A 26,875-nucleotide genomic window follows, 5' to 3' on the forward strand; every position below is an offset into this window, starting at 1 on the left:
TGGCAAGCATCTACTTTTTAATAAGTGAGCGTTGTCTGTATCGCCCCCAAGTGGTTGGTCTGTTGGTCAATTGCTTGTAGTCTGATTCACAGCATGTCCATTCAAAATTGTGGTCTCTTGCAGGGGTGTATCTATAATAGGTGCAAAAATATCTTTTTGGCCCAATTTTAAAGACCGGCTTCAGGTTACGCCACTAAGCTCTTCTCCTTCTATCCTGACAGATAAAATCCTCAGGCGCTGGCCCTTTACTTTATTCAGCTTTCACTCTTAAAGAGGCAGTTAGGTAATTGCTACTTGAGCAATTCTCTAATGATGAACCTTATGAGTCTTTCTCTTAAAGCAGGAGTTTTCTGCAGCGTTATATTAGCGACGCCGTCCTCCTCGCACTGTTCACGGTTAGGCACAAGGTGTCACGTTATAAATAGAGGTGTGCTGCGGCGTTGGAGATGTTGTATTTTCGGCTCGGGATAAGATATACATAGTATATACCTCGCATATATTAACACCCTGACATCAGGGAGCAGCGGCACTGTCGCTGGGTAACTTTGGGATGTTTAAATATTAGGATACGGTCTCACACCTCTGCCACGGTCATTTTTAAACCACTAGCAATGCAATAAGTAGGAAATCATCGGGGTCTTTGTCATAGACCGTTAAAGGGGTTGTCTGGGATTTTACTCTCTATCCTTAGGTTAGGTCATCAATGTCTGATCAGCGGTGGTGCGACACCCGATACCCCCGCCGATCAGCTGTTCCCAATGTCCCGAACTGATCACTTGCGGACGTGCACATCACAGCTCCATCGACAGAGTAGTGGCTGCGGCCGGGTACTGCACCTCCGCCACCTATCGATTTGAATGCACTTACAGACTATTTTAAGCCTTGCTAATTTATAGATACATTTGTATAAACCACTTCCCCCTTGAATATAATAGGATGGATACTTAAAGGGATTGTTCACTTTTTTTTTAATTTAAATTTATGTATTTGGGGCTAAATATAATTTTTGCAGTTGAGTTCCGTTACAAATTTTACAGCCAAAAATCAATGTTTCCCTGCACATTGAGCTTCCATGTTATCTGTGGTCATAAATCAGCCAAGAGGAGCTCAGAAAAAGACAGATAGAAGAGGTTCTCCGCCAAAGACAGAGGCTATAGAAGGCCGACGGTGCAATTTTTTTTTCACCAAACTCAATTGCAAAAATGATTATTGGCCCAAGTACATGCATTTAATGAAAGTAAGAAAAGTGTCCCCAAAGGTGAAAAAAACTCCTTTGAAGGAAATTCTGATGCATGAGAATCTGTTTTATGCAGGGGCGGAGCATGGCACGGGAATTCCAAGGAGAGAATCTGTCATGCTCCTCGTCCTCAGATGCTGGAGGAGGTTCAACACAATGTACCAGTTTTGCTGGGAATGTTTCCTTTATGCTAATCGAGAACGGTTTGACTGAGGTTGGTTTCAGGAAGCCACGTTAAGGCGTTTTTTGTTTTCCAGGACCCTAACCTAATGCCAATCCTCACTTAGGCTAGGTTCACATTTGCGTTTGGCAGAGCGGCAGAGGGCTGCGTAGTTCCTTCGTGAAGCTCCGCCCACTGCCGCACCTCCTCCGGTCAGGTCCACCTACATCTGCATGCGGCCTGCGTACCTATCTTTAACATTGGGTACGCAGGCCATGCGGATGTATGCGGATGCGTCCGCATGCGTCGTTTTGACGATGCGGCGACCTGCGTGGAGCACAATGTTTTGCAATTTGATGTGGTCGCTGCAGTGGGCAGAGCTTCATGGAGGAAGTCCGCAGCCCTTCACAGCTCTGCCAAACGCTAGTCTGAAACTAACTTTAGACTAAAGTCTTCATCTGTATGGGAACCTATGTAAATCCTCTCCTTAGACTGAAATCTATATATCTGTGGAGGGGTGGTGGCCCTGCTGTGATTAAAAATGCCTGTGGCTAAGAGATGGAGTGCTCAGTCAGAAGGTTAATGAATACGAATTTCAAAAAACTGACCGTCACATCCAAGCATAAACTAAGTGTGAACAGGTGTTTAACCTGGAGTCACCAACTCATATACACTCAAACAGATGAAGACTTTAGTCTTAGTGAGGTTTGGCATTAGGTTAGGGTCCTGGAAAACAAGAATCACCTTAACGTGGCTTCCAGGTACATATAAATTGGCCATTTTATGCACTGAGCTTTCTCAATTTTTCATATTTCTAATGCAGTAATGCAATTCATATTTCATATTTCATGTTTGCATGCTATGGCGCTACAGTGTGCTTCCTTTTTTGAGTGTATATGAGTTGGTGACTCTAGGTTAAGCACCTGTTTACACTCAGTTTATGCAAGGATGTGATGGTCAGTTTTTTTTAAATTTGAGGCCGGTTTCACACGTCCAGATCTGTCCGGTACCGGAGAACATAGTACCGGAGATATCCATGTCAATGTGGCACATCCGTGTGGTACATGTGTGCCGCTCGTGTGGCGCATCAGTGTTGCTTTTTTTTTTTACAGGAGATCGATGGATTGGAAATGGGATTAGCAGTGTAATAAAGATGGAAAAAATGTGTGGTGTATTATTTCATTAAAAGACTTTATTCTCAATGTGTTTGTGTTTATTTTACTCTTTATTTACTATAGGGTTTGTAATGGATTGGTGTCTTATTGACACCTCTCCATTACTAAGCCGGGCTTAATGTCACCTTACAATAGAAAGGTGACATTAACCCCTTATTACCCCATTTGCCACAGCTACAGGGCAAGTGGGATGAACCCGACAAAGCTGCAGGATAGGCGCATCTAATAGATGCGCCTTTTCTGGGCTGATGTGGACTGCTGTTTTTAGGTTGAGGGGGGGCAATATTCATGGCTCTTTACCAGCCTGAAAATAGCAGCCCGTACCTGTTAGTTTTGCCAGGTTGAATAAAAATATAAAGGGGACGTTGTTTTTTTTCATTCATTCTTCCCTCCTCGCGCTGTTGCCAACAGAGCAGGGAGAATGACAGCCGCGTTCAGCACCACATGCAGGGGAACAGCGCTTTCAGTAGTGCTTCTTTCCCGGCGGCTGTCCATGTTCACGGAGGACAGTGTGCACTGTTCTTCGTGTGCACGTGTTGCGGCCCGTGTCAAAACGGACATGTCAGTGTGTTTTGCACACAGACCGTGTGTCCGTGAAAACATGCTGACATCTGCATAGACCCATTCATTTGAATGGGTCTACGTGTGTCAGTGTCTCCGGTATGTGAGAAAAGTGTCACTACACGTATCGGAGCCACTGACGTGTGAAATCGGCCTTAAGAAGTTAAGCTGAATTTACCATAATCTTTTTTTTCTCTAATTCTAGAACAAAACTAAATCACTTTAAAACTTTAAGTTGCACAAAAAAAAATTATGGGCAAAAGGACTGTGGTAGATGAGTTTAAAAACTGAAAAAAAAGTTAATATATAGAAAAAGAGAAACTTCCACGCTGGGGAGGGGAGGTGTTCTGCTTATCAGGGAGGTAAAGTGGAAAAAAAAAAAAAATTTGATGACTTGACATCATTCTTGTCTGACACAGTGTAATTGCCCGTATAATTACTCAGGGGTCATCAGGTAGTCAGTGACCAGAACATGGATCTCAGTTCCACTTTTGTTAGGAATTTTTCCTATAGTTTTTGCACAAAAAAAATAAGTATTTTGGGATAAATAAAGAAATAAAATATAATTTAGTGTCTAAATAAAATAATAGGCAAATAAAGAAATAAAATATAAGTTAGCGTGTATATAACAAAATAACTAATCCTACAAATAAACATAAAAATATATAATTTAGTGTCTAAATAAAAATAATAAATAAATAGGCAAATAAATAAACAAATAAATAAAATAAAATTTACTGCCTAAATAAAAAATAACTAGACAAAAAAATCAAGAATTAAAATATCATTTGATGTCTAAATAAAAATAATAAATAATTAGACAAAAAAAAAATATATAATTTAGTGTCTAGATAGAAAATTATATCCCAGTGGTTTTTTTTATAAATTCATATTCATAACGAAAAGGGCGATTTCACAGGCGCCGGTAGAGCGAGGGTTAATTCTGATCGATCTTCCTCCCAGGGTCCTGAGTTAATGAAGCCGGAGGAGCGGCGTGAGTGTTTTTATATAATTATGCAGAGATGTGTGGGAGAAGGTCGAGTCGCTCACCGCCTCATGTGACGAGTGTCAGCGGCGGAGCGTGAGAAATTAGATTGTCAGCTCATCAGTCGAGAGCCACTATCTGTGGGTAATTTTTGGAACAGAAATCTCCTATCAAAACTACTTGTGGTTTCTGCTCCAAATACTCCAAAAAACACCCCCTTAGTGATGAGAAGAAGAAGAACCGTAACCTGGGAATAAATCTGGACGCAAGACATTAGGTTATGTTCACACTATGTTTTTTGCGCAGCTTATTTGGTGTGTAAAATAACGTTTGCAGTATCAGCACAATCAATGGTGTCAGAAATCTCCTGCACACGCTGTTTTTTCTTTCCTCTCGTATTTTGACCTCTGCTACGTTGCATCATCGTTCACCGTTTTTGCAGCGCTTTTAATCCAATCAAATGAATGGGTGAAAAACGCAATTAAAAATGGTGCAAATACGCACGAAAAACGAGAGAAAAATGAAGGCATTGTACGCACCTTTTTTTTTTTAACTACTACACTGGTTTCTGGTTAACAAAAAAAAGTACCAAAACGCAGCGTGTGAACACATCCTTAGTCACAGACCGAACACCTCCGTTGGAATGTGTCATAATGCTGCCACCTGCTGGTGATCAGTGACATGAACGCACATTCATTCTTGGGGTTCTGGTTTTGATCCCTAGATGAAGGGCTGGTGATTCCGCCCCCAGAGCATCATAGACGTTATTCTGAGATTTTGATGTAACGCCGGGTTCACGTGGAATGTATGGGGTGTGTGGGGTGATCTGTGGGTGTCACAGGATATTGGGATGAACATGATGTGTCAGTCTTACAACTGCTGAATACTCTGACTCCCACCATCTCTGAGCAATAAGGAGGAGAGGGAGAAGGTGTCGGAGCCCGTGGGATGGAGAAGCTCATTCTGTGAAGTGCGAAGCGCAGACGGTGACATCCCGGATATCTGCCGCAGACAGGGTAAGTCCGATTAGCGATCAGTCCTCTGTATTACCCCATTTTGTAACCTGCTTCCTACCACCCAAATTCTATTATCCTTACTTCTCCTCAATACTTAAAGGGACCTTTATCGGTATCTATTCTATTGTTCCCTGTTATCAGTGTTGTAAATGTTCATACTGGGCTTCCTGGTTCATGAATAGAATACCTAAAATTGCTGTTAAGGCTGACATAGAGTTATTCTACAGCAGGGGTCCTCAAACTTTTTAAACAGGGGGCCAGATCACGGTCCCTCGGACCACTGGAGGGCCATAATATAGTTTAAAAAAAATTAGGACCAAATTCATATGCACACTGCACATATCTTATTTAGAAATAATAAAACAAAATAGGCCCAGCAATGCGGCCTGATCAGCGCCCAGCAATGCGGCCTGATCAGCGCCCAGCAATGCGGCCTGATCAGTGCCCATCGATACGGCCTGATCAGCGCCCGGCAATGCGGCCTGATCAGTGCCCATTGATGCAGCCTGATCAGCGCCGATCAATGCGGCCTGATCGGTGCCCATCGATGCAGCCTGATCAGTGCACATAATGCAGCCTCACCACTGCCCATATTGGTGGAACTCCACTTTTACCACAGGCTCAGACTAGTGTGGTGCAAGAATCCCCAATAGGCAGCATTGGTCCCTAAAAGGCAGGTAAATGTCCCCAATAAGCAGCACAGGTCCCCAATAGGCAGGTAAATGTCCCCAATAGGCAGGACAGTGTGCTCAATATGTAGCACAGTTCCCCAAAAGGCAGCACAGTTCCCCAATAGGCAGCACAGTCCCCAATAGGCAGCACAGGTCCCTAATAGGCAGGTAAATGTCCCCAATAGGCAGCACAGGTCCCCAATAGGCAGGAAAATGTGCTCAATATGTAGCACAGGTCCCCAAAAGGCAGCACAGTCCCCAATAGGCAGCACAGGTCCCCAATAGGCAGGTGTACAGGTCCCCAATAGGCAGGTGTCCAGGTCCCCAATAGGCAGGTGTACAGGTCCCCAATAGGCAGGTGTACAGGTCCCCAATAGGTAGCACAGGTCCCAAATAGGCAGGAACATGTCCCCAATACGTAGCACAGGTCCCCAAAAGGTAGCACAGGTCCCCAGTAGGCAGCACAGGTCCCAAATCGGCAGGAACATGTCCCCAATACGTAGCACAGGTCCCCAAAAGGTAGCACAGGTCCCCAGTAGGCAGCACAGGTCCCAAATAGGCAGGAACATGTCCCCAATACGTAGCACAGGTCCCCAAAAGGTAGCACAGGTCCCCAGTAGGCAGCACAGGTCCCAAATTGGCAGGAACATGTCCCCAATACGTAGCACAGGTCCCCAAAAGGTAGCACAGGTCCCCAGTAGGCAGCACAGGTCCCAAATAGGCAGGAACATGTCCCCAATACGTATTGTAACAGGTCCCCAAAAGGTAGCACAGGTCTCAAATAGGCAGGAACATGTCCCCAATATGTAGCACAGGTCCCCAAAAGGTAGCACAGGTCCCCAGTAGGTAGCACAGGTCCCAAATAGGCAGGAACATGTCCCCAATACGTAGCACAGGTCCCCAGTAGGCAGCACAGGTCCCAAATAGGCAGGAACATGTCCCCAATACGTAGAACAGGTCCTCAAAAGGTAGCACAGGTCCCCAGTAGGCAGCACAGGTCCCAAATAGGCAGGAACATGTCCCCAATACGTAGCACAGGTCCCCAAAAGGCAGCACAGGTTCCCATAATGCAGCACAGGTCCCCAATAGGACCCGGAGTTAAATAGAAAAAAAAAACAGTACTCACCTATGTCCCCTGCTGCTCTGAAGAGGCGCCCGCTCATCTCCATCTTCTTCCAGCACAGGCACAGGCGGCGTGATGATAATCACGTCGCCTGTGTGGTCTCTGCTGCATACTGAGGGCTCGTCCCGCCCGCGATTACAGGGCCCGTCGGCCCTGTAATCAGTGCAGTTTAATGTCAGCCTGGCCAGGGGCCGGACAAAAGTCCTTTGCGGGCCGCATGTGGCCCGCGGGCCGTAGTTTGAGGTCCCATGTTCTACAGAAATGTAACTATCCCAAATCCAAATCTCATCATTCTCTGGCGTCATTCCTTTGCCCTAATCATTTCTTGTAGATACACTTGTATAAAGCCGGGGATTTTGTAAGAGTATAATCAGGTGTATGAGTAATCAATTATATCAATCAGGTGATAATGATCATCATTTTCCTATAGAGGTTGAAACACAGACATTTAAATGACACAGACATTTAAATGACACAGAAACAGGTGTGTAGGAGGCTTAAAACAGGGTGAGGAACAGACAAACTCCGATACAAAGATGAGGTTGTAGATGACAGTTTCCTGTCATCGGTCATGCACCAAGGCAAGACTGAGTGCAGCAACAAGACCAGGTAGTTATACTGCATCAGCGAGGTCTCTCCCAGGCAAAGAGTTCACAATAGGTGGGGTTTCATGATGTGGAGTTCACGCTCTACAGAAGAAGCACCAAGAAATGGGCAACGTTGTAGACCGTAGATGCGATGGTTGGCCAAGGAAACTTAATTCAGCAGATGTAGGACACATTATACTTCCAAAAAATGGCCAAGAAACCAGCCATGGAAATAAAACCAAGTGACTGAACCATATAAGAAAGTATAGGAGCCAGGGTGCAGAAAAATTTCAGGGAGTCTTTGGACCGAGGATTGACAATGGGAAATATTTGGGTGTAGCAGAAGCCGAATGTTCCCAGGAGGCTGGAGAGTGGCACCATAATGAGGGTCTGCAGCAGCTGTGACGCACGGTCGAAGGTCCTGCAAGTTTGTGACCGCATTTCAGCAGATTTGGCCAGGATTCATGGTGTCCTCAATGCTGAAAAATTCAGGAGACACTTACCCATCATGAAATATCATCAGGAGGCGTCTGATTGGCTCCAAAACATCCATCCAATGTCATTAAAAACTATCCTCAGCATAAAGTATTGATGTGATTTCCAATTCTCTTTTCTTTATTCACTTTGCATTCTGTGAAATCTCCTATTCTTATAGCAATCGTACTGTTCAGCATTTTGTCCACAGTTACATAAAACTTTCGTGCAAAAATAAATATATCTTTCCATATATCTGTAACCTGGAGATGCTGTGAAAAGTCGGGTGAGAAGAACCACTCTGGACAAAGCTTGTCAGGCAGCCATCCAAGCACGAGGAGAACTGGCCCTGATAATGTCAGGTCATCTGATTAATCTCAGGAGAGTTGTTACCTTGTATCATCAGCATCAAAGCCCAGGAGCAATCATCAGCGTGTAATATGGAACAGGCTTCATGATATCTGCAGCAAGACGTCTCCTCATTGATGTAACCAATCTCTATAATTACTGCTTTTATTAGTTACACTTTACATTACTGACACTGCATACCATCAGGGAGCAGCGCTCACTATTCTGCTGGTGCAGTCACTGTGTACATACACTACATTACTGATCCTGAGTTACATCCTGTATTATACTCCAGAGCTGCACTCACTATTCTGCTGGTGCAGTCACTGTGTACATACTAAGTACATTACTGATCCAGAGTTACATCCTGTATTATACTCCAGAGCTGCACTCACTATTCTGCTGGTGCAGTCACTGTGTACATACAGTACATTACTGATCCCAAGTTACATCCTGTAGTACACTCCAGAGCTGCACTCACTATTCTGTGGCGCAGTCAGTGTACATATATTACATTACTGATCCTGAGTTACATCCTGTATTATACTCCAGAGCTGCACTCACTATTCTGTGGTGCAGTCAGTGTACATATATTACATTACTGATCCTGAGTAACATCCTTGTATTATACTCCAGAGCTTCACTCACTATTCTGCTGGTGCAGTCACTGTGTACATACATTACATCACTAATCCTGAGTTACATCCTGTACTATACTGCAGAGGTGCACTCACTATTCTGCAGGTGTAGTCACTAAGTACATACATTACATTACTGATCCTGAGTTACATCCTGTATTATACTCCAGAGCTGCACTCACCATTCTGCTGGTGCACTCATTGTGCACATACATTACATTACTGATCCTGTACTGATCCTGAGTTACATCCTGTATTATACTCCAGGGCTGCACTCACTATTCTGCTGGTGCAGTCACTGTGTACATACATTACATTACTGGTCCTGAGTTACATCCTGTATTATACTGCAGAGCTGCACTCACTACTCAGCTGGTGCCGTCGCTGTGTACATACATTACATTACTGGTCCTGAGTTACATCCTGTATTATACTCCAGAGCTGCACTCATTATTCTGCAGGTGTAGTCACTAAGTACATACATTACTGATCCAGAGTTACATCCTGTATTATACTCCAGAGCTGCACTCACTATTCTGCTGGTGCAGTCACTGTATACATACATTACTGTTGTGAATTCATTTTCCCCTTCGTCACTGAGGTCTGGTGAACTCCCTATTCTGGTAAAGGAAGGTAATGAGCCTGATTATCAGGCACCTGAGTCTAATGAGGATGACTGGCTGAGTGGAGTCACGGACTGGATATAAGGCTGCCGACGCCCTTCTGCCCTGCGGGTGATTTCTCTGTGGACTTCTAGGACACCAGTCTGATTCCTGCTCCTCTAAAGCTAAGATTTTTGCTTTGCCTGTTGCATTTGTGTTTTGTTTTTGTTTTCCTTGCTTTTCTGGATTCTGCCATTCCCTGCTGGGCTATCTAGTTAGCTGGGGCCCCGTCTTTGCTCAGTCTATCTTTCTGTGTTAGTGTTTTCATCTTGCTTCACCGTCATTATATGTTGGGGGCTGCCTATTGCTTTGGGGTCTGCTCTGGGGCAGTTTAGATTTCCCCTTTCTTTCTTTAGGCCTATTTAATTCTCCGGCTGTGATCGAGGGGTCTAGGGCATCGTAGGAACCCCCCACCGCTACTGCTAGTTGTGTTGATAGGTTCAGGGGTCTATAATCCGATAGCTGCCAACTTCTCTGGTTTTCTGGACTTAGCTAGCATTTCTGTTTTTGCCTCCTACGGTGACTCAATCATAACAGAATCACCCGCCATACCGCAGATCCTAGGGTACTCAATAGCAGGAAAGAATTGTGCCTTAAAAAAAAAAAAAAAAGAGTGTGTATATTCTTCTATATCTCTGAGGCCGTAGGGGGAATTTTTTTTTCTCTCAATGGAGATAAAGCAATTGTCTGATCGTGTGGAGCAGCTCGCTGCGGAAGTGCGGGGAATTTCCGCCTACCTTGCTCATTCGCATGCTGTTGAACCAAAGATCCCTACACCTGATGTATTTTTTGGGGATCAATCTAAATTTTTGAGTTTCAAAAATAATTGTAAATTATTTTTTGCCTTGAAGCCTAACTCGTCAGGGAGCTCCGCGCAGCAGGTTAAAATTGTCATCTCTGTGCTGCGTGGCGATCCCCAGGATTGGGCGTTTTCTTTGAAACCAGATGATCCTATTCTGACTAATGTGAACGCATTCTTTCAAGCTTTGGGGTTGTTGTATGACGAACCTAATGCTATTGATCAGGCTGAAAAGACCCTGTTGGCATTGAACCAGGGTCGAGATTCTGCAGAGTTGTACTGTCAAAAGTTCCGAAAGTGGGCGGTCCTTACTACCTGGAATGATAATGCCTTGGCTGCTCTCTTTCGGAAGGGTTTGTCAGAAGCCGTAAAAGATACTATGGTGGGATTTCCTGTTCCCTCTGGTCTGGACGATTCTATGTCATTAGCCATTCAGGTTGGTCGGCGTTTGCGTGAACGCAGGATTGCACGAGAGGTGTTGCCACCGGTTGAACAGACGTCTGAACCTATGCAATGTGATAGAGTTTTGTCTAAGGCGCAACGTCAGGAGTTCAGAAGGCGTAATAAGCTGTGTTTTTTCTGTGGAGATGCCTCACATATTATTTCTGTTTGTCCTAAACAAGAGAAACGCTTTGCACACACGTTTTCTGTTGGTGGTGTTCAACCTAAGTTTCTTCTGGCAATTACTCTGATCTGCTCCCTGTCCACATTTTCCGCCAAGGCTTTTGTGGATTCGGGAGCAGCGCTAAACCTAATGGACTTGGATTTTGCTAAACGTTGTGGATTTCCGATGACACCTCTGCAGACGCCTATCCCTTTGAGGGGGATTGATGCTACTCCTTTGGCTAAAAATAAACCTCAGTTTTGGACCCAGGTGGTCATGCGGGTCGCCCCAGACCATCAAGAAAATTGCAGATTTTTGGTGTTGCATGGTCTGCATGATGCCGTTGTTCTGGGGTTTCCCTGGTTGCAAATTCATAATCCAGTTTTGGATTGGAAATCTGTGTCTGTGGTGAGTTGGGGTTGTCGGTGTGCCTTTAGTGAGGCTCCGGTTTTTTCCACCTCTCCTCAGTCGCATGATGTTCCTGACTATTTGGCGGACTTTTATGATGTATTTAGTGAGAATGAGTCTGCGTCCTTGCCTCCTCGAGGATAGGAGTTATGACTGTGCAATTGAACTAAGCCCGGGGTGTAAATTTCCCAAGGGTCGGCTCTTCAATTTATCTGTACCCGAGCACGAGGCTACGCGGTCCTATATTAAGGAGGCGTTGGAGAAGGGTCATATTAGACCATCCTCTTCACCCTTAGGTGCCGTTTTTTTTTTTGTGGCCAAAAAGGATGGTTCTTTAAGGCCTTGTATTGATTATCGTGCCCTCAATAAAATTACTATTAAATATCAGTATCCGTTACCCCTGATTTCGGATCTATTCTCTAGAGTTAGAGGTGCTTGCTGGTTTACCAAGCTTGACCTCAGGGGGCGTATAATCTTATCCGCATTAAGCAGGGGGATGAATGGAAGATGGCGTTTAATACTCCAGAGGGACATTTTGAGTACCTAGTGATGCCTTTTGGGCTCACTAATGCCCCTTCTGTCTTCCAGTGCTTCATGAACGATATTTTCCGAGACTTTGTCGATAAATTTTTGATTATCTATCTGGATGATATTTTGATCTTCTCCAAGGATTGGGATTCTCATGTGGAACATATTCGGACTGTGTTCCGGATCTTGAGGGAGAATTCCCTGTATGTCAAAGGATCGAAATGCCTTTTTAGAGTACAGAGGATTTCATTTTTGGGATTTATTTTGTCTCTGTCAACTATTGAAATGGACCCAGCCAAGGTACAGGCCATTTATGATTGGGTTCAGCCCACTTCTTTGAAGGCCCTCCAGAAGTTTTTGGGTTTTGCTAATTTTTATCGGAAATTTATAGCAAAATTTTCTAGTATTGCCAAGCCATTGACTGATCTGACTAAGAAGGGTGCTGATGTGTTGAATTGGTCTCCGGAGGCTGTTGCTTCCTTTCAGGAGCTGAAGCGAAGATTTACCTCCGCCCCGGTTTTGCGGCAACCTGATGGCTCACTCCCGTTCCAGGTAGAGGTGGATGCTTCTGAGATTGGTGCAGGAGCTGTTTTGTCCCAAAAGGATCCTGTAACATCTAAAATGAATCCCTGTGCTTTCTTTTCCCGAAAGTTCTCTCCATCTGAACGTAACTATGATGTGGGGAATCGGGAGCTGTTGGCCATGAAGTGGGCATTTGAGGAGTGGAGACATTGGTTGGAGGGAGCTAAACATCAAGTTGTGGTCCTCACTGACCACAAGAATTTGATTTACTTAGAGTCGGCTAAACGCTTGAACCCTAGACAGGCTAGGTGGGCCTTGTTTTTTACACGTTTTGATTTTGCGGTCTCTTTTCTTCCTGGACCAAAGAATGTCAAGGCAGACGCCCTCTCTAGGAGTTTCTTTGCTGATTCTCCTGTGGTGACCAAGCCTGCTACCATCTTAGGCGAAGAGGTAGTTCTTTCTGCCATCTCGCCCGATTTGAGACTTGCGCTGCAAGAGTTCCAGGAGGACAAACCTGAGCGTTGTCTCAGTGGAAAGTTGTATGTTCCTGACCAGTGGAAGAAGAGAGTGATGTCTGAAGTTCATTGCTCTGCATTGGCTGGTCATCCAGGTATTTTTGGTACTAGAGATCTGGTGAGTCGCTCTTTTTGGTGGCCCACCTTGTCTCATGATGTCAGGAATTTTGTGCAGTCCTGTGGGACTTGCTCCCGGTCTAAATCTTGTTCTCGCTCTAGTGGGTTGTTGTTGCCTTTGCCGGTCCCCAGGAGGCCATGGACCCATATTTCAATGGATTTCATCTCTGATATGCCGGTCTCTCAAAGAATGACTGTTATTTGGGTGATTTGTGATAAGTTCTCTAAGATGGTTCATCTTGTACCACTCCCTAAGTTGCCATCTTCCTCTGAGTTGGTGCCCCTGTTTTTGCAACAGGTGGTTCGCTTACACGGGATTCCTGAGAACATTGTATCTGACAGAGGAGTTCAGTTTGTGTCTAGATTTTGGAGGACTTTCTGTTCCAAGCTGGGAATTCAGTTGTCCTTCTCCTCTGCTTTTCACCCCCAGACCAATGGGCAGACAGAGAGAACAAACCAGACCTTGGAGTTGTATTTGAGATTTTTTTTGTTTCCGCTGATCAGGATGATTGGGTTTCATTTTTGCCCTTGGCCGAATTTGCTTTAAATAATAGAGCTAGTTCTGCCACTTTGATGTCACCTTTTTTTTGTAACTTTGGGTTTCATCCTCGATTTTCTTCAGGGCAGGTGGAGCCTTCTGCCTGCCCAGGTGTTGATACTGTGGTGGAGAGAATGCACCAGATCTAGGACCAAGTGGTGGATAAGTTATCTCTCTCCCAGGAAAAGGCCCAGCGGTTTTCCAATCGACATAGGACCATTGGTCCCCAGTTTAAGATTGGTGATATGGTGTGGTTATCATCAAAAAATATTGCTATGAAGGTGGCTTCTCCTAAGTTTAAGCCTAGATTTATTGGACCTTACAAGATTTTGGAGATTATTAATCCGGTCTCTTTTCGTTTGGCTCTTCCTGTCACATTTAAAATCCATAATGTGTTCCATAAGTCCTTGTTGGAGAGGTTTGTTGAACCAGTTGTTCCTGGGGTAGCACCTCCAGACCCTGTATTGGTTGAAGGTAACATGGAATATGAGGTAGAGAAAATACTGGATTCCCGTTTGGCTAAGTGGAAGGGTTATGGTCAGGAGGATAATTCCTGGGTCTCTGCCTCTGATATTCATGCCAAAAGATTGGTGCGTGCCTTTCATCGGGCTCACCCTGATCGCCCTGGTGGCATGGTTGAGGGTTCGGTGACCCCCTCCTCAAGGGGGAGGTACTGTTGTGAGTTCATTTTCCCCTTCGTCACTGAGGTCTGGTGAACTCCCTATTCTGGTAAAGGAAGGTAATGAGCCTGATTATCAGGCACCTGAGTCTAATGAGGATGACTGGCTGAGTGGAGTCACGGACTGGATATAAGGCTGCCGACGCCCTTCTGCCCTGCGGGTGATTTCTCTGTGGACTTCTAGGACACCAGTCTGATTCCTGCTCCTCTAAAGCTAAGATTTTTGCTTTGCCTGTTGCATTTGTGTTTTGTTTTTGTTTTCCTTGCTTTTCTGGATTCTGCCATTCCCTGCTGGGGTGAGCTGAATCTCCTTTTGCCTGTTGCTCTGCCTTCAGAATATTCCTGAGTACTGACATAGCTTTTTGAAGCCTAGTGTCTTCAGGGCCTTTTTCACTGTCAGTCTGTTGGCTCTTATTTTCATAGGGTTTTTCACGGATTGCAGACAGCAACCTTCCTGTCCTTTTCTATCTAGTTAGCTGGGGCCCCGTCTTTGCTCAGTCTATCTTTCTGTCTGTGTTAGTGTTTTCATCTTGCTTCACCGTCATTATATGTTGGGGGCTGCCTATTGCTTTGGGGTCTGCTCTGGGGCAGTTTAGATTTCCCCTTTCTTTCTTTAGGCCTATTTAATTCTCCGGCTGTGATCGAGGGGTCTAGAGCATCGTAGGAACCCCCCACGGCTACTGCTAGTTGTGTTGATAGGTTCAGGGGTCTGCAATCCGATAGCTGCCAACTTCTCTGGTTTTCTGGACTTAGCTAGCATTTCTGTTTTTGCCTCCTACGGTGACTCAATCATAACACATTACTGATCCTGAGTTACATCCTGTATTATACTCCAGAGCTGCACTCACTATTCAGCTGGTGCAGTCACTGTGTACATACAGTACATTACTGATCCAGAGTTAAATCCTGTATTATACTCCAGAGCTGCACTCACTATTCTGTGGTGCAGTCAGTGTACATATATTACCTTACTGATCCTGAGTAACATCCTTGTATTATACTCCAGAGCAGCACTCACTATTCTGCAGGTGTAGTCACTAAGTACATACATTACATTACTGATCCCGAGTTACATCCTGTATTATACTCCAGAGCTGCACTCACTATTCTGCTGGTGCACGCACTGTGTACATACATTACATTACTGATCCTGAGTTCATTCTGTATTATACACGAGAGCTGCACTCACTATTCTGCTGGTGCACGCACTGTGTACATACAGTCATGGCCAAAAGTTTTGAGAATGACACAAATATTAATTTTTACAAAGTCTACTGCTTCATTTTTTCTAATGGCAATTTGCATATACTCCAGAATGTTATAAAGAGTGGTCAGCTTAACAGCAATTACTTGCAAAGTCAATATTTGCCTAGAAAATGAACTTTATCCCCCAAAACACATTTCAACATCATTGCTGCCCTGCCTTAAAAGGTCCAGCTAACATCGTTTCAGTGATTGCTCCATTAACACAGGTGTGGGTGTTGATGAGGACAGGGCTGGAGATCAATCTGTCATGATTAAGTAAGAATGACACCACTGGACACTTTAAAAGGAGGCTGGTGCTTGGCATCATTGTTCCTCTTCTGTTAACCATGGTTATCTCTAAAGAAACACGTGCAGTCATCATTGCACTGCACAAAAATGGCCTAACAGGGAAGAGTATCGCAGCTAGAAAGATTGCATCTCAGTCAACAATCTATCGCATCATCAAGAACTTCAAGGAGAGAGGTTCCCTTGTTGCCAAAAAGGCTCCAGGGCGCCCAAGAAAGACCAGCAAGCGCCAGGACCGTCTCTTAAAAGTGTTTCAGCTGCGGGATTGGCCTACCAGCAGTGCAGAGCTTGCTCAGGAATGGCAGCAGGCAGGTGTGAGTGCATCTGCACGCACTGAGGCGGAGACTCTTGGAGCAAGGCCTGGTCTCAAGGAGGGCAGCAAAGAAGCCACTTCTCTCCAGGAAAAACATCATGGACAGACTGATATTCTGCAAGAGGTACAGGGAGTGGACTGCTGAGGACTGGGGTAAAGTCATTTTCTCTGATGAATCCCCTTTTCGATTGTTTGGGACATCTGGAAAACGGCTTATTTGGAGAAGACCAGGTGAGCGCTACCACCAGTCTTGTCTCATGCCAACTGTCAAGCATCCTGAAACCATTCATGTGTGGGGTTGCTTCTCAGCCAAGGAAATGGGCTCTCTCTCAGTCTTGCCTAAAAACACAGCCATGAATAAAGAATGGTACCAGAATGTCCTCCAAGAGCAACTTCTCCCAACCGTCCAAGAGCAGTTTGGCGATCAACAATGCCTTTTTCAACATGATGGAGCACCTTGCCCTAAAGCAAAGGTGATAACTAAATGGCTCAGGGAACAAAACATAGAGATTTTGGGACCATGGCCTGGAAACTCCCCAGATCTTAATCCCATTGAGAACTTGTGGTCAATCATCAAGAGACGGGTGGACAAACAAAAACCTTCAAATTCAGACAAAATAAAAGCATTGATTTTGCAAGAATGGACTGCTATCAGTCAGGATTTGATCCAGAAGTTGATTGAGAGCATGCCAGGGAGAATTGCTGAGGTCCTGAAGAAGGGTCAACACTGCAAATATTGACTTGCTGCATTAACTCATTCTAACTGTCAATATAACCTTTTGTTACTCATAATATGATTGCAATTATATTTCTGTATGTGATAAAAACATCTGACAAACACACATAAAAACCAGAGGGCAGCAGATCATGTGAAAATATAATATTTGTGTAATTCTCAAAACTTTTGGCCATGACTGTACATTACATTACTGATCCTGATTACATCTTGTATTATACTCCAGAGCTGTACTCACTATTCTGCTGCTGCAGTTACTGTGTGCATACATTACATTACTGATCCTGAGTTATGTCCTGTATTATACCCCAGAGCTGCACTCACTATTCTGTTGGTGCAGTCACTGTGTATATACATTACATTACTGATCCTGAGATACATGTATTATACTCCAGAGCTGCTCTCACTATTCTGTGGTGCAGTCAGTGTACATATGTTACATTACTGATCCTGAGTTACATCCTGTATTATACTCCAGAGCTGCACTCACTATTCTGCTGGTGCAGTCACTGTGTACATACATTACATCACTGATCCTGAGTTACATCCTGTATTATACTCCAGAGCTGCACTCACTATTCTGCAGGTGTAGTCACTAAGTACATACATTACATTACTGATCCCGAGTTACATCCTGTATTATACTCCAGAGCTGCACTCACTATTCTGCTGGTGCAGTCACTGTGTACATACATTACATTACTGATCCTGAATTGCATCCTGTATTATCCTCCAGAGCTGCACTCACTATTCTGCTGGTGCAGTCACTGTGTACATACATTACATTACTGATCCTGTACTGATTCTGAGTTACATCCTGTATTATACTCCAGAGCAGCACTCACTATTCTGCTGGTGCAGTCACAGCGTACATACATTACTGATCCTGTATTGATCCTGAGTTACATCATGTATTATACTCCAGAGCTGCGCTCATTATCCTGCTGGTGCAGTTACATATCAGCTGATGGTGCAGTTATTTCCATATTCAGATGATTTCCCTGTTTTTCTCTGCAGATCATTATTGTGTGGATTTACTTCTTCTGAATTGTGTGTTGTACTTTTGTAGCCATCATCCAGTAGAGGAGGACATGGACCGTGTCACCATCATCCTGACCATCTGTCTCTGCATTCTTGGAGGTAGGTGTAGTATCTGGAGAATGTCACCCTGATGTCCAGTAGTTTAACCCCCCATTCTTGGGTGTCCAGTAGTTTAGTTTCCAGTAGGCTAAGATCCTTATGTCCTGCTGTTCCATGTCAATGGTGAACAGTGGATTGTTTCCAGTTCCTTGTGTTCTCAGGTTTACTTTCCCTGGAATTGAAAGGCAAGAAGTTCCTGATGTCCAATGGGTCATTTCCCAGTTCATTAATAATAATAATAATCTTTTTATTTATATAGCGCCAACATATTCTGCAACACTTTACAGACATTATTCATCGCTGTCCCCATTCCTTATCAGTATGTCTCTGGAATGTGGGAGGAACCCGGAGGAAACCCACGCAAACATGAGGAGAACATACAAACTCCTAGCAGATGTTGTCCTTGGCAGGATTTGAACCCAGGAACCCAAGGCTGCAAGGCTAACCACTGAGCCACGGTGCTGCAATGTGCCTAGTGTTAGAGATGTGCGAATATGTTCGGCTCCCTCCTTATTCGGCAAACTATAGCGCTTACCGAATAAGCTGTAGAGGTACCCCGGATACTTGGATTGCTCCGGCTGATCAGCTGTCTGACTCCGCAACTGCATGTGTCGCAGCTGTGTAACAGTCATGACACGTGCATAGAGAGCCTGTTTGTTGGGCTCGACATTCATGTGTTGTGACAGTGAAACAGCCGCGACACATGGCAGCTGCAGCGCTGTATCGGGGTTCCCTCTGCAGCTTATGCGGTAAGCGCTGTAGCTTGCCGAATAAGGAGGGAGCCGAACATATTTGCTCATCTCTACTAGTGGTGTAGTTTACCTGGTGTCCTGTGATTTAGTGTCTTGGTGCCCAGTGGTTTAGTTTCCCTTGTGTCCAATGGATTAGTTTCCCTGGTGTCCAGTGATTTAGTGTCTTGGTGCCCAGTGGTTTAGTTTTCCTGGTGTCCAGTGGTTTAGTGTCTTGGTGCCCAGTGGTTTAGTTTCCCTGGTTTCAAGTGGTTTAGTTTCCCTGATGTCCAGTGATTTAGTGTCTTGGTGCCCAGTGGTTTAGTTTCCCTGGTGTCCAGTGGTTTAGTTTCCCTGGTGTCCAGTGGTTTAGTGTCTTGGTGCTCAGTGATTTAGTTTCCCTGATATCCAGTGATTTACTTTCCCTGGTGTCTACTGATTTAGCGTCTTGATACCCAGTGGTTTAGTTTTCCTGGTGTCCTGTGGTTTAGTTTCTCTGGTGTCCAGTGGTTTAGTGTCTTGATGCCCAGTGGTTTAGTTTTCCTGGCGTCCTGTGGTTTAGTTTCTTAGTGCCCTGTGGCTTAGTTTCCCTGGTGTGCAGTGGTTTACTTTCCCTGATGTCCTGTGGTTTAGTTTCTTGGTGTCCTGTGGTTTAGTTTTCCTGGTGTCCTGTGGTTTAGCTTCCCTGGTGTCCTGTGGTTTAGTTTCTTGGTGTCTTGTAGCTTAGTTTCCTTGGTGTCCTGTGGTTTAGTTTCCCTGGTGTCCTGAGGTTTAGTTTCTTGTTGTCCCGTGGCTTAGTTTCACTGGTGTCCTGTGGTTTACTTTCTTGGTGTTATTTGGTTTAGTTTCCCTGGTGTCCTGTGGTTTGGTTTCTTGGTGTCCTGTAGCTTAGTTTCTTGGTGTCCTGTGGTTTAGTTTCCCTGGCATCCAGTAGTTTCGTTTCCTGTTGTCCTGTGGTTTAGTTTTACTGGTGTCCTGTGGTTTAGTTTCTTGGTGTCCTGTGGCTTAGTTTTCCTGGTGCCCTGTGGTTTAGTTGCCCTGGTGTCCTATGGTTTAGATTCCCTGGTGTCCTGTGGTTTAATTTTCCTGGTGGCCTATTGTTTAGTGCTTGGATTCCTTTCATTTATCAGTGGTTTCATTTTGCAGCTGCTCTCCAGACAGGGAGCATCATGGATACATCTCCACTGGCCATATGACCTCACAGTTCATATCGTGGTGATGATGCAGAATTATACATCCACAGTATCTTCAGAATTTCCATGTTCTCCTCTTGCTTCTCCAAGGATCCGCTGGGCTCCAGCAGGTGTTCCGTGTGGAGCCGGATAATGTCACCGCGGTGGAAGGGTCGACACTTGTGCTGGTCTGTGAAGTGGAGCATGCATCGGGCACAGTGCAATGGGTCAAGGACGGGCTCCTCCTGGGACCCGAGAGGACGATACCAGGATTCCCTCGTTACAGCATGATTGGAGACCCCAAGAAAGGTGCGTCCCCCATAAGATCTCAAAATATGTCTGCACCATAGTCAACACCCCAATACAAAACACAGTTCAGAAAGTATTTGGAGGGTAGTGATGTCACACCTGACCTGTAAGTGATGATGTCACTCGTGTCAGGTGACTCACGTAACATGATACAGGGTTATCAGTCGTGGGGAACATTTGCCGCCGATCCTTTTACTCCAACACAATTGGGGCACAAACTGTCCAATCAGTGAGTCCGCTCTAGGAAAAATGCAATGAGCATCCTGCCATAAAAAACAACAGGTCATATGACTAGTAATATCTCGACATGCCATGAATTACACTGCCATCCTTTGTGTGTATCCAGGCGACTCGCCCAGCTGTGTCGCGTATAATTATTATTTTTCTCTAATTGGATCTCTGCATTCATTAACCCCACAGGGGAGAACAATCTACGTATCGAGCGTTGTGAGCTGTCAGATGACGCACAGTATCACTGCCAAGTGGGGAGGTCGGAGGTCAGCATGGGGATTATGTCATATGCTGCAATACTGACGGTACTAAGTAGGTGCTCTGCCATGCATTCAATGTCAATTATTCCCCATTACTGAGTATATTGTACTATCTATCCCATACAGTTGTACTCAAAAGTTTTCATACCCCGGCCAAATTTTTGCTTTCTTGGTCTTTTTTCAGAGAATATGAATGATAAAACCAAAACTTTTTCTCCACTCGTGGTTAGTAGAGTTGAGCAAAACGGGTCGGTCAATTTCAAAAGTCGCCGACTTTCGCAAAAGTCGGGTTTCATGAAACGAAACCTGACCATAGCGTGAGGTCGGCCACGAGGTCGGCGACCAGAGCGCCAAAGTCGCGTTTCAAAAGATGCTTCCAGCGCCCTTTTTCAGCCAATGATGGAGCACGCACATTGTGGGCAACGCGATGACATGCGCAGCGGCCACCACCATCTTTGAGAAGGGCATACAAGTGATTGGCTTGCTTTGTGTGGCGTCACAGGGGCTATAAAAGGGCGTGCACGCCGACCGTCATCTTACTTCTGCTGATCTCAGAATAGGGAGAGCTGCTGCTGCTGATTCTGTAGGGAGAGCGTTAGGCAGGGAAGAAGATACAAAAAAACTGCTTCTGCTGCTAGCGATTTTGCCTGTACAACACAACAGTTTGTGTGCAGTGCAGAGGAGGCTATATTTTGGTGCATCAGCTCTGTTGGTTGTTAGGCTGCCATATAAGGCTCCCTGATAGCTGCATTGCTGTTTTCACACTGCTGTGCAAACTGCTTTTTTAAAAGCAAAATTACTTTTCATCCTCTTTTTTGCCCAGTTACCAAGCGTTCATTTTTCCACACTTTTGTGTGCAGTAGTCCTGCTTATTAGGCTGCCTGCTGCCATACTTGGGACTGAGAGCATCATTGTCAGCTTGCGAAAAGCTCTAGGGAGATTCAAATTCTACCCAGTCCTATATAGACATTTTACACATGATCCAATTTCAGCCTGTTATATTGAGGTGTAATCTACACTGGGCCTGAGATAATAGTTCAGTGTCCTCAAGTTTGTAGGGAGATTCAAATTCTCCCCAGTCCTATATAGACATTTTATACACCATCCAATTTCAGCCTGTTATATTGAGGTGTAATCTACACTGGGCCTGAGATATTAGTTCAGTGTCCTCAAGTCTGTAGGGAGATTCAAATTCTCCCCAGTCCTATATAGACAATTTTATACACCATCCAATTTCAGCCTGTTATATTGAGGTGTAATCTACACTGGGCCTGAGATAATAGTTCAGTGTCCTCAAGTCTGTAGGGAGATTCAAATTCTCCCCAGTACTATATACACCTTGTACCTTGTTTTACAGTACCATATTGCTGGTGGTATTTTGGGTACATTTTCCCAAAAAAGAGGAAGTGTGTTGGAAGAGGCCGAGGAAGTGGGCGGGGGTTGCCAGCTGGTAATGATGGTGTTGGTGGTGGATCTGCTGGTAGTGGCAAAAGCACAATAGCACCTAATACAGGAGGTGTTGAGCCTGCGTCATCGTCTGGCTCCACAAGGCCTCGAAGGCTCCCTTTTCTGGGAGTAGGTAGACCACTTTTAAAGCCGGAGATTCAGGAACAAGTTTTGGCTTACATTGCTGACACAGCCTCCAGCTCTATCACCTCCTCTTCTGAACTTTGAAAAAATAAAAGCACTGAGTCGTCATTGGAGGCTCATGGTCAGGAACCACACCTTTCCTTGTGTCCTTCACCCCTACCAAAAGTAAAGGATGCGGCAGGCCACACTACAGATTACTCCATGGATCTCTTTTCACATACCATGCCTGGGTTATCAAGTCAAATCGTGAATTACCCAGTCCAAGAAGAAGAATCTGACATGGAGTGCACTGATGCACAGCCACAGCTAGATTTATCTGCTGGTACCTTCACTCAGAGTACTACATTGTCCTCGCAGTGCATTGAGCCAGAATCTGACCCTGATGAAACTCAGGTGCCCCTTCCCGTATACTATACCACCTTACATGGTGACACAGAGGAAGGTGCACATGACATTGAAGAGGAGGTGATGGATGACCCAGTTGTTGACCCAGATTGGCATCCATTGGGGGAAGAGGGTGCCGCTGCCAATAGCTCAGAAGAGGAGGAGGAGCATCCGCAGCAGGCATCGACATTGCAACAGCTGTTATCTGGCAGGCCCGGAGCAGTCCAAAAATGGGTTACAAAAACCAAAAGAGTTGCAGGACAGCTAGGCCAGACGGTCAAATTAGCACAGCGTGCAAGGCCTCAAAATGTCTTCCATAGTACGAAGAGTGCAGTGTGGCACTTTTTTGAACAAAATCCTAATGATCAGGCAAAGGTTATCTGTAAGAGTTATCTGTAAGAAGTGCGCAAAGACCTTTAGCCGAGGGAAAAATCTGAGAAATTTGAATACCAGTTGCATGCTTAGACATTTAACCACCATGCACTTGCAAGCGTGAACGGACTACCAAACCTCAAGTACCACATGTGCACGTGCTCCCAATGAAGGTAGTCAGCAACGCTACATCGTTTCCCCCACTGTAAGCCCACCGGTTAGCACACCACCAGCAGCAAATGTTGGTGTCGTCGCAAGGCCAAAGCAGTCAGGGAATCACAATGTTATTGCTACGAAAGACTGAATCTAGGCCATCAGAAAGAACACCAACTCCATCACCATCATCAACCCTCTCTCAGTCCGCCATGTCCACCGCTAGTTCCACCATATGCAGCTCTCAAGTCCAGCTCACCCTACCAGAGACTATGAGTAGGACAAGAAAGTACTCATCCTCTCATCCGTGTACACTGGGTTTGAACGCCCACATTGCCAAACTAATCTCGTTAGAGATGATGCCCTACCGGTTGGTTGAAAGCGAAGCTTTCCGCGAACTCATGGCCTACGCAGTAAAACGCTATGACCTACCCAGTCGGCACTTCTTTTCTCGCAAAGCCATCCCAGCCCTCCACCTTCATGTGAAAGACCGCATTGTCCATGCACTCAAGCAATCAGTGAGTGGAAAGGTGCACCTCACAACAGATGCATGGTAGGCATGGCCAGGGCCGTTACGTGTCCATCACTGCGCACTGGGTTAATGTGGTGGATGCAGGGTCCACAGGGGACAGCGACGGTGGGACAGTGCTGCCTAGCCCACGGTATAGGAAACAGTTGGCTGTAGGCGTTCGACCCTCCTCCTCCTCCAGAAGCGAAAGCTCGTCCACAGAGCACAGTCGCACGAGCACTCCATCCGCAGCTGCCAGTGTTGCACACTCGGTGTCCCACTATCGAACAGCTAGTGGTAAGACGCAGCAGGCTGTGTTGAAGATGATGTGTTTGGGTGACAGACACACCGCGGAGGTAGTGGCCGACTACTTGCTGCAACAAACTGAGTCATGGCTGGGTAGTCTACATCTTGAGGCAGGCAAGGTAGTTAGTGATAATGGCCGGAATTTTGTGGCAGCCATAGCCCTTTCAAAACTCAGCCACATACCTTGCCTGGCTCACACCTTGAACCTGGTGGTGCAGTGCATTCCTCAATAATTATCCGGAGTTAACAGGCCTGCTCCAGAAGGTCCAAACACTGTGCTCGTACATCCGCCGGTCGCCCGTACACTCCAGTCGTATGCAGAAGCTGCAGCGATTGCTCCAACTTCCCAAGCACCGCCTAATTATCGACGTTGCAACAAGGTGGAAATCCACTCTGCACATGGTTCAGAGGCTGTGCGAACAGAGGCAGGCCGTAATGCATTTGTGGGAGGATACATGGCGAGGCACTCTGAGGGCAGACATGGAGTTGTCGGGTGTGCAGTGGTCGAAGCTGAAAGACCTCTGTAAAGTCCTTCAGTGTTTTGAGGAATGCACACGACTGGTAAGCGCAGATGACGCCATCAAAGGCATGAGCATCCCACTTATGCGTCTGCTCATGCAAACTTTGACGCACATTAAGGAGCAGGCGTCTGCAGCCGAGGAGGATGAGGAAGAGGAGGAGGGAAGCCTTGTTGACAGTCAGCCATTGTCTGCTCCGGGACCTCTCCTGGACAAGGTGGAGGAAGAAGAAGAAGAGGAGGAGGATGATGATGGGGATGATTATTTAGGGGAGGAGGATGCTTCTCGTGGGGCAAGAGAAAATGTTGGCGTGGCAAGGTCAGGTACAGGGTTTGTGCGTGACTGGAGGGATGTGGATTTGCCAGAAAGTGCTCCTCCACCCAGCACTCACAGTGCATCTTTGACACCAGGAACATTGGCCCACATGTCAGATTATGCCTTGCAGATCCTAAAAAGGGACCCCCGCATTGCCAAAATGATGAACGATGACGACTACTGGTTGGATGGCATCCTGGATCCACGCTATAAAGGCAAATTCCAAAACATCATGCCACAGGAGAACCTTGACCTAATATTGGCTAACAAACAAGCAACTCTGGTAAACCATTTGTTTGAGGCATTCCCAGCACACAGCAGCGGTGATGGTTCTCCAACGAGCCGTAGGGGGCAACATGGAAGAGGTGTTCGTGGTGCACACATCAGAAGTGGCGTTGGAGACAGGGGTTTCATGACCATGTTGTGGACTGATTTTTCAAGTCCTGCTCACACGACTGGTAATACTGCATCGATTGGAAGTGACAGGAGACAGCAGTTGTCAACTATGGTTACAAACTACTTCTCGTCCCATATCGATGTTCTCCCTCACAGGTCATTCCCCTTTGACTATTGGGCCTCTAAACTGGATGCCTGGCCTGAATTGGCACAATATGCCTTACAGGAGCTCGCTTGCCCTGCTGCTAGTGTGCTATCGGAAAGAGTCTTCAGTGCTGCTGGCTCAATCCTGACAGAAAAAAAGGACCCGTCTGTCGACTCAAAATGTTGATGATCTAACCTTCATTAAAATGAACCATGCATGGGTTTCAAAGGATTTTGTCCCACCTTCCCCTGATGACACATAGGTTGCCAGAAAAATGGCTCGCTTTTGTCCTCCTCTTCCTCGGACTTCTCCAATTCCTCCATTTGCAGCTGCTGAATCTCCAACACCAACATATGCCATTTTTTAAACCTCCCTAACTGGGCTGCCTCCCCCTCCATGGCCGGAGTCACCACCTAGCGCACGCAACCGTGCGAGTGCCATTGCCCTGGACAGGTGGGTGGGCCGACTTTTGGGCGCCGGCACTGGCACAGGGTCCCTCATAGTGCAATCAAGTGTCTCTGACGGTGGGGGTGCACACCCGCCGTCAGACACACCGGCGTACTATGAGGGGCCCAGTGCCAGTACCGACGCCCACGAGTGGGCCCCCCTTGCTTGGGCAGGGCCCCAGCATTTGCAATATTTACCTATCCCTGCTCCTCCGCTATGTAGTCTGGGCTGTCAAATCCTTCCCTGGGACTGCCACTACAAATTTGGTGAACTGATAGATGATGGTTAAGACGTAGCTATGCCCTGTCCTGCTGGCCGGGCTCTAGCTTCAGATGATCAATGGCTTCCATTTCTTATGGACGTCGACTCACAATGAGATGCAGTGGTGGTTTATCATCAGCTTTCACAGTTTTCCTACTCACAGGCGTGTGACATTCCTGCCCACATTTTTAAATGTGCCCTCTCAAGCCAATCCAATTGAATCGCCTACAGCCTGTGGCTTCTGTCTTTTGCACTCCAAAGTTACCTGACAGATCATGATAGGAAGTGAGGACCATGTCTACATCTCTCCTTGTGATCAAAATTTGATGGAGATGAGTAACGGTGATGGGATCAACGGTATTGCGATACAGCAACTCTTTCTTCACAAAGAACTGTTTTCGCTGTCTCCAGACACAAAGTAATTGAGGGTCAGCATCGCCTCTGAGTTTTTCCCCTGATTAGTAATTCCTAAATTTCTGCAATCACTCGACTTTATGTCTGTACTTTTATCCATCTCGTTTCCTCTTGCGGAGAGTCTGGACCGTCTTACTGAGACAGAAATATATATGAAGATTTAAAAATAACCCAACAGTGCATACTGGTGTACGCTTCAAAAACATTTCCCTTTTTCTACTTTTTAGATTGTTGTCTAATCCATACTGAGGCTGTGAGTGTCTTTGTCGGACTCCGGAA

The 26,875-nt window shown here is 45.7% G+C and overlaps 1 protein-coding gene across 2 annotated transcripts in view; it reads left to right on the top strand.

Moving 5' to 3' along the window:
- The first annotated feature begins 4,954 nt into the window (after window positions 1–4,954).
- The window catches only part of NPHS1 (NPHS1 adhesion molecule, nephrin), a 56,531-nt gene continuing 34,610 nt past the window's right edge, over window positions 4,955–26,875 (top strand). Inside the window, exons 1-4 of one of the 2 annotated variants that reach the window (XM_073570458.1) lie at window positions 4,955–5,134; window positions 18,017–18,087; window positions 20,099–20,296; window positions 20,717–20,839. In XM_073570458.1, coding sequence (XP_073426559.1) covers window positions 18,039–18,087; window positions 20,099–20,296; window positions 20,717–20,839 — 370 coding nt within the window. In that variant the 5' untranslated portion in view covers window positions 4,955–5,134; window positions 18,017–18,038. Of the gene's footprint in view, window positions 5,135–17,853; window positions 18,088–20,098; window positions 20,297–20,716; window positions 20,840–26,875 lie in introns of those variants that run through there. The other variant, XM_073570457.1, reaches the window with a different exon arrangement.

The sequence above is a fragment of the Dendrobates tinctorius genome, unplaced genomic scaffold (genome assembly GCF_039654945.1).
Source record: "Dendrobates tinctorius isolate UK_male_01 unplaced genomic scaffold, ASM3965494v1 ptg000028l, whole genome shotgun sequence".
In the NCBI taxonomy this organism is placed as follows: domain Eukaryota; kingdom Metazoa; phylum Chordata; class Amphibia; order Anura; family Dendrobatidae; genus Dendrobates; species Dendrobates tinctorius.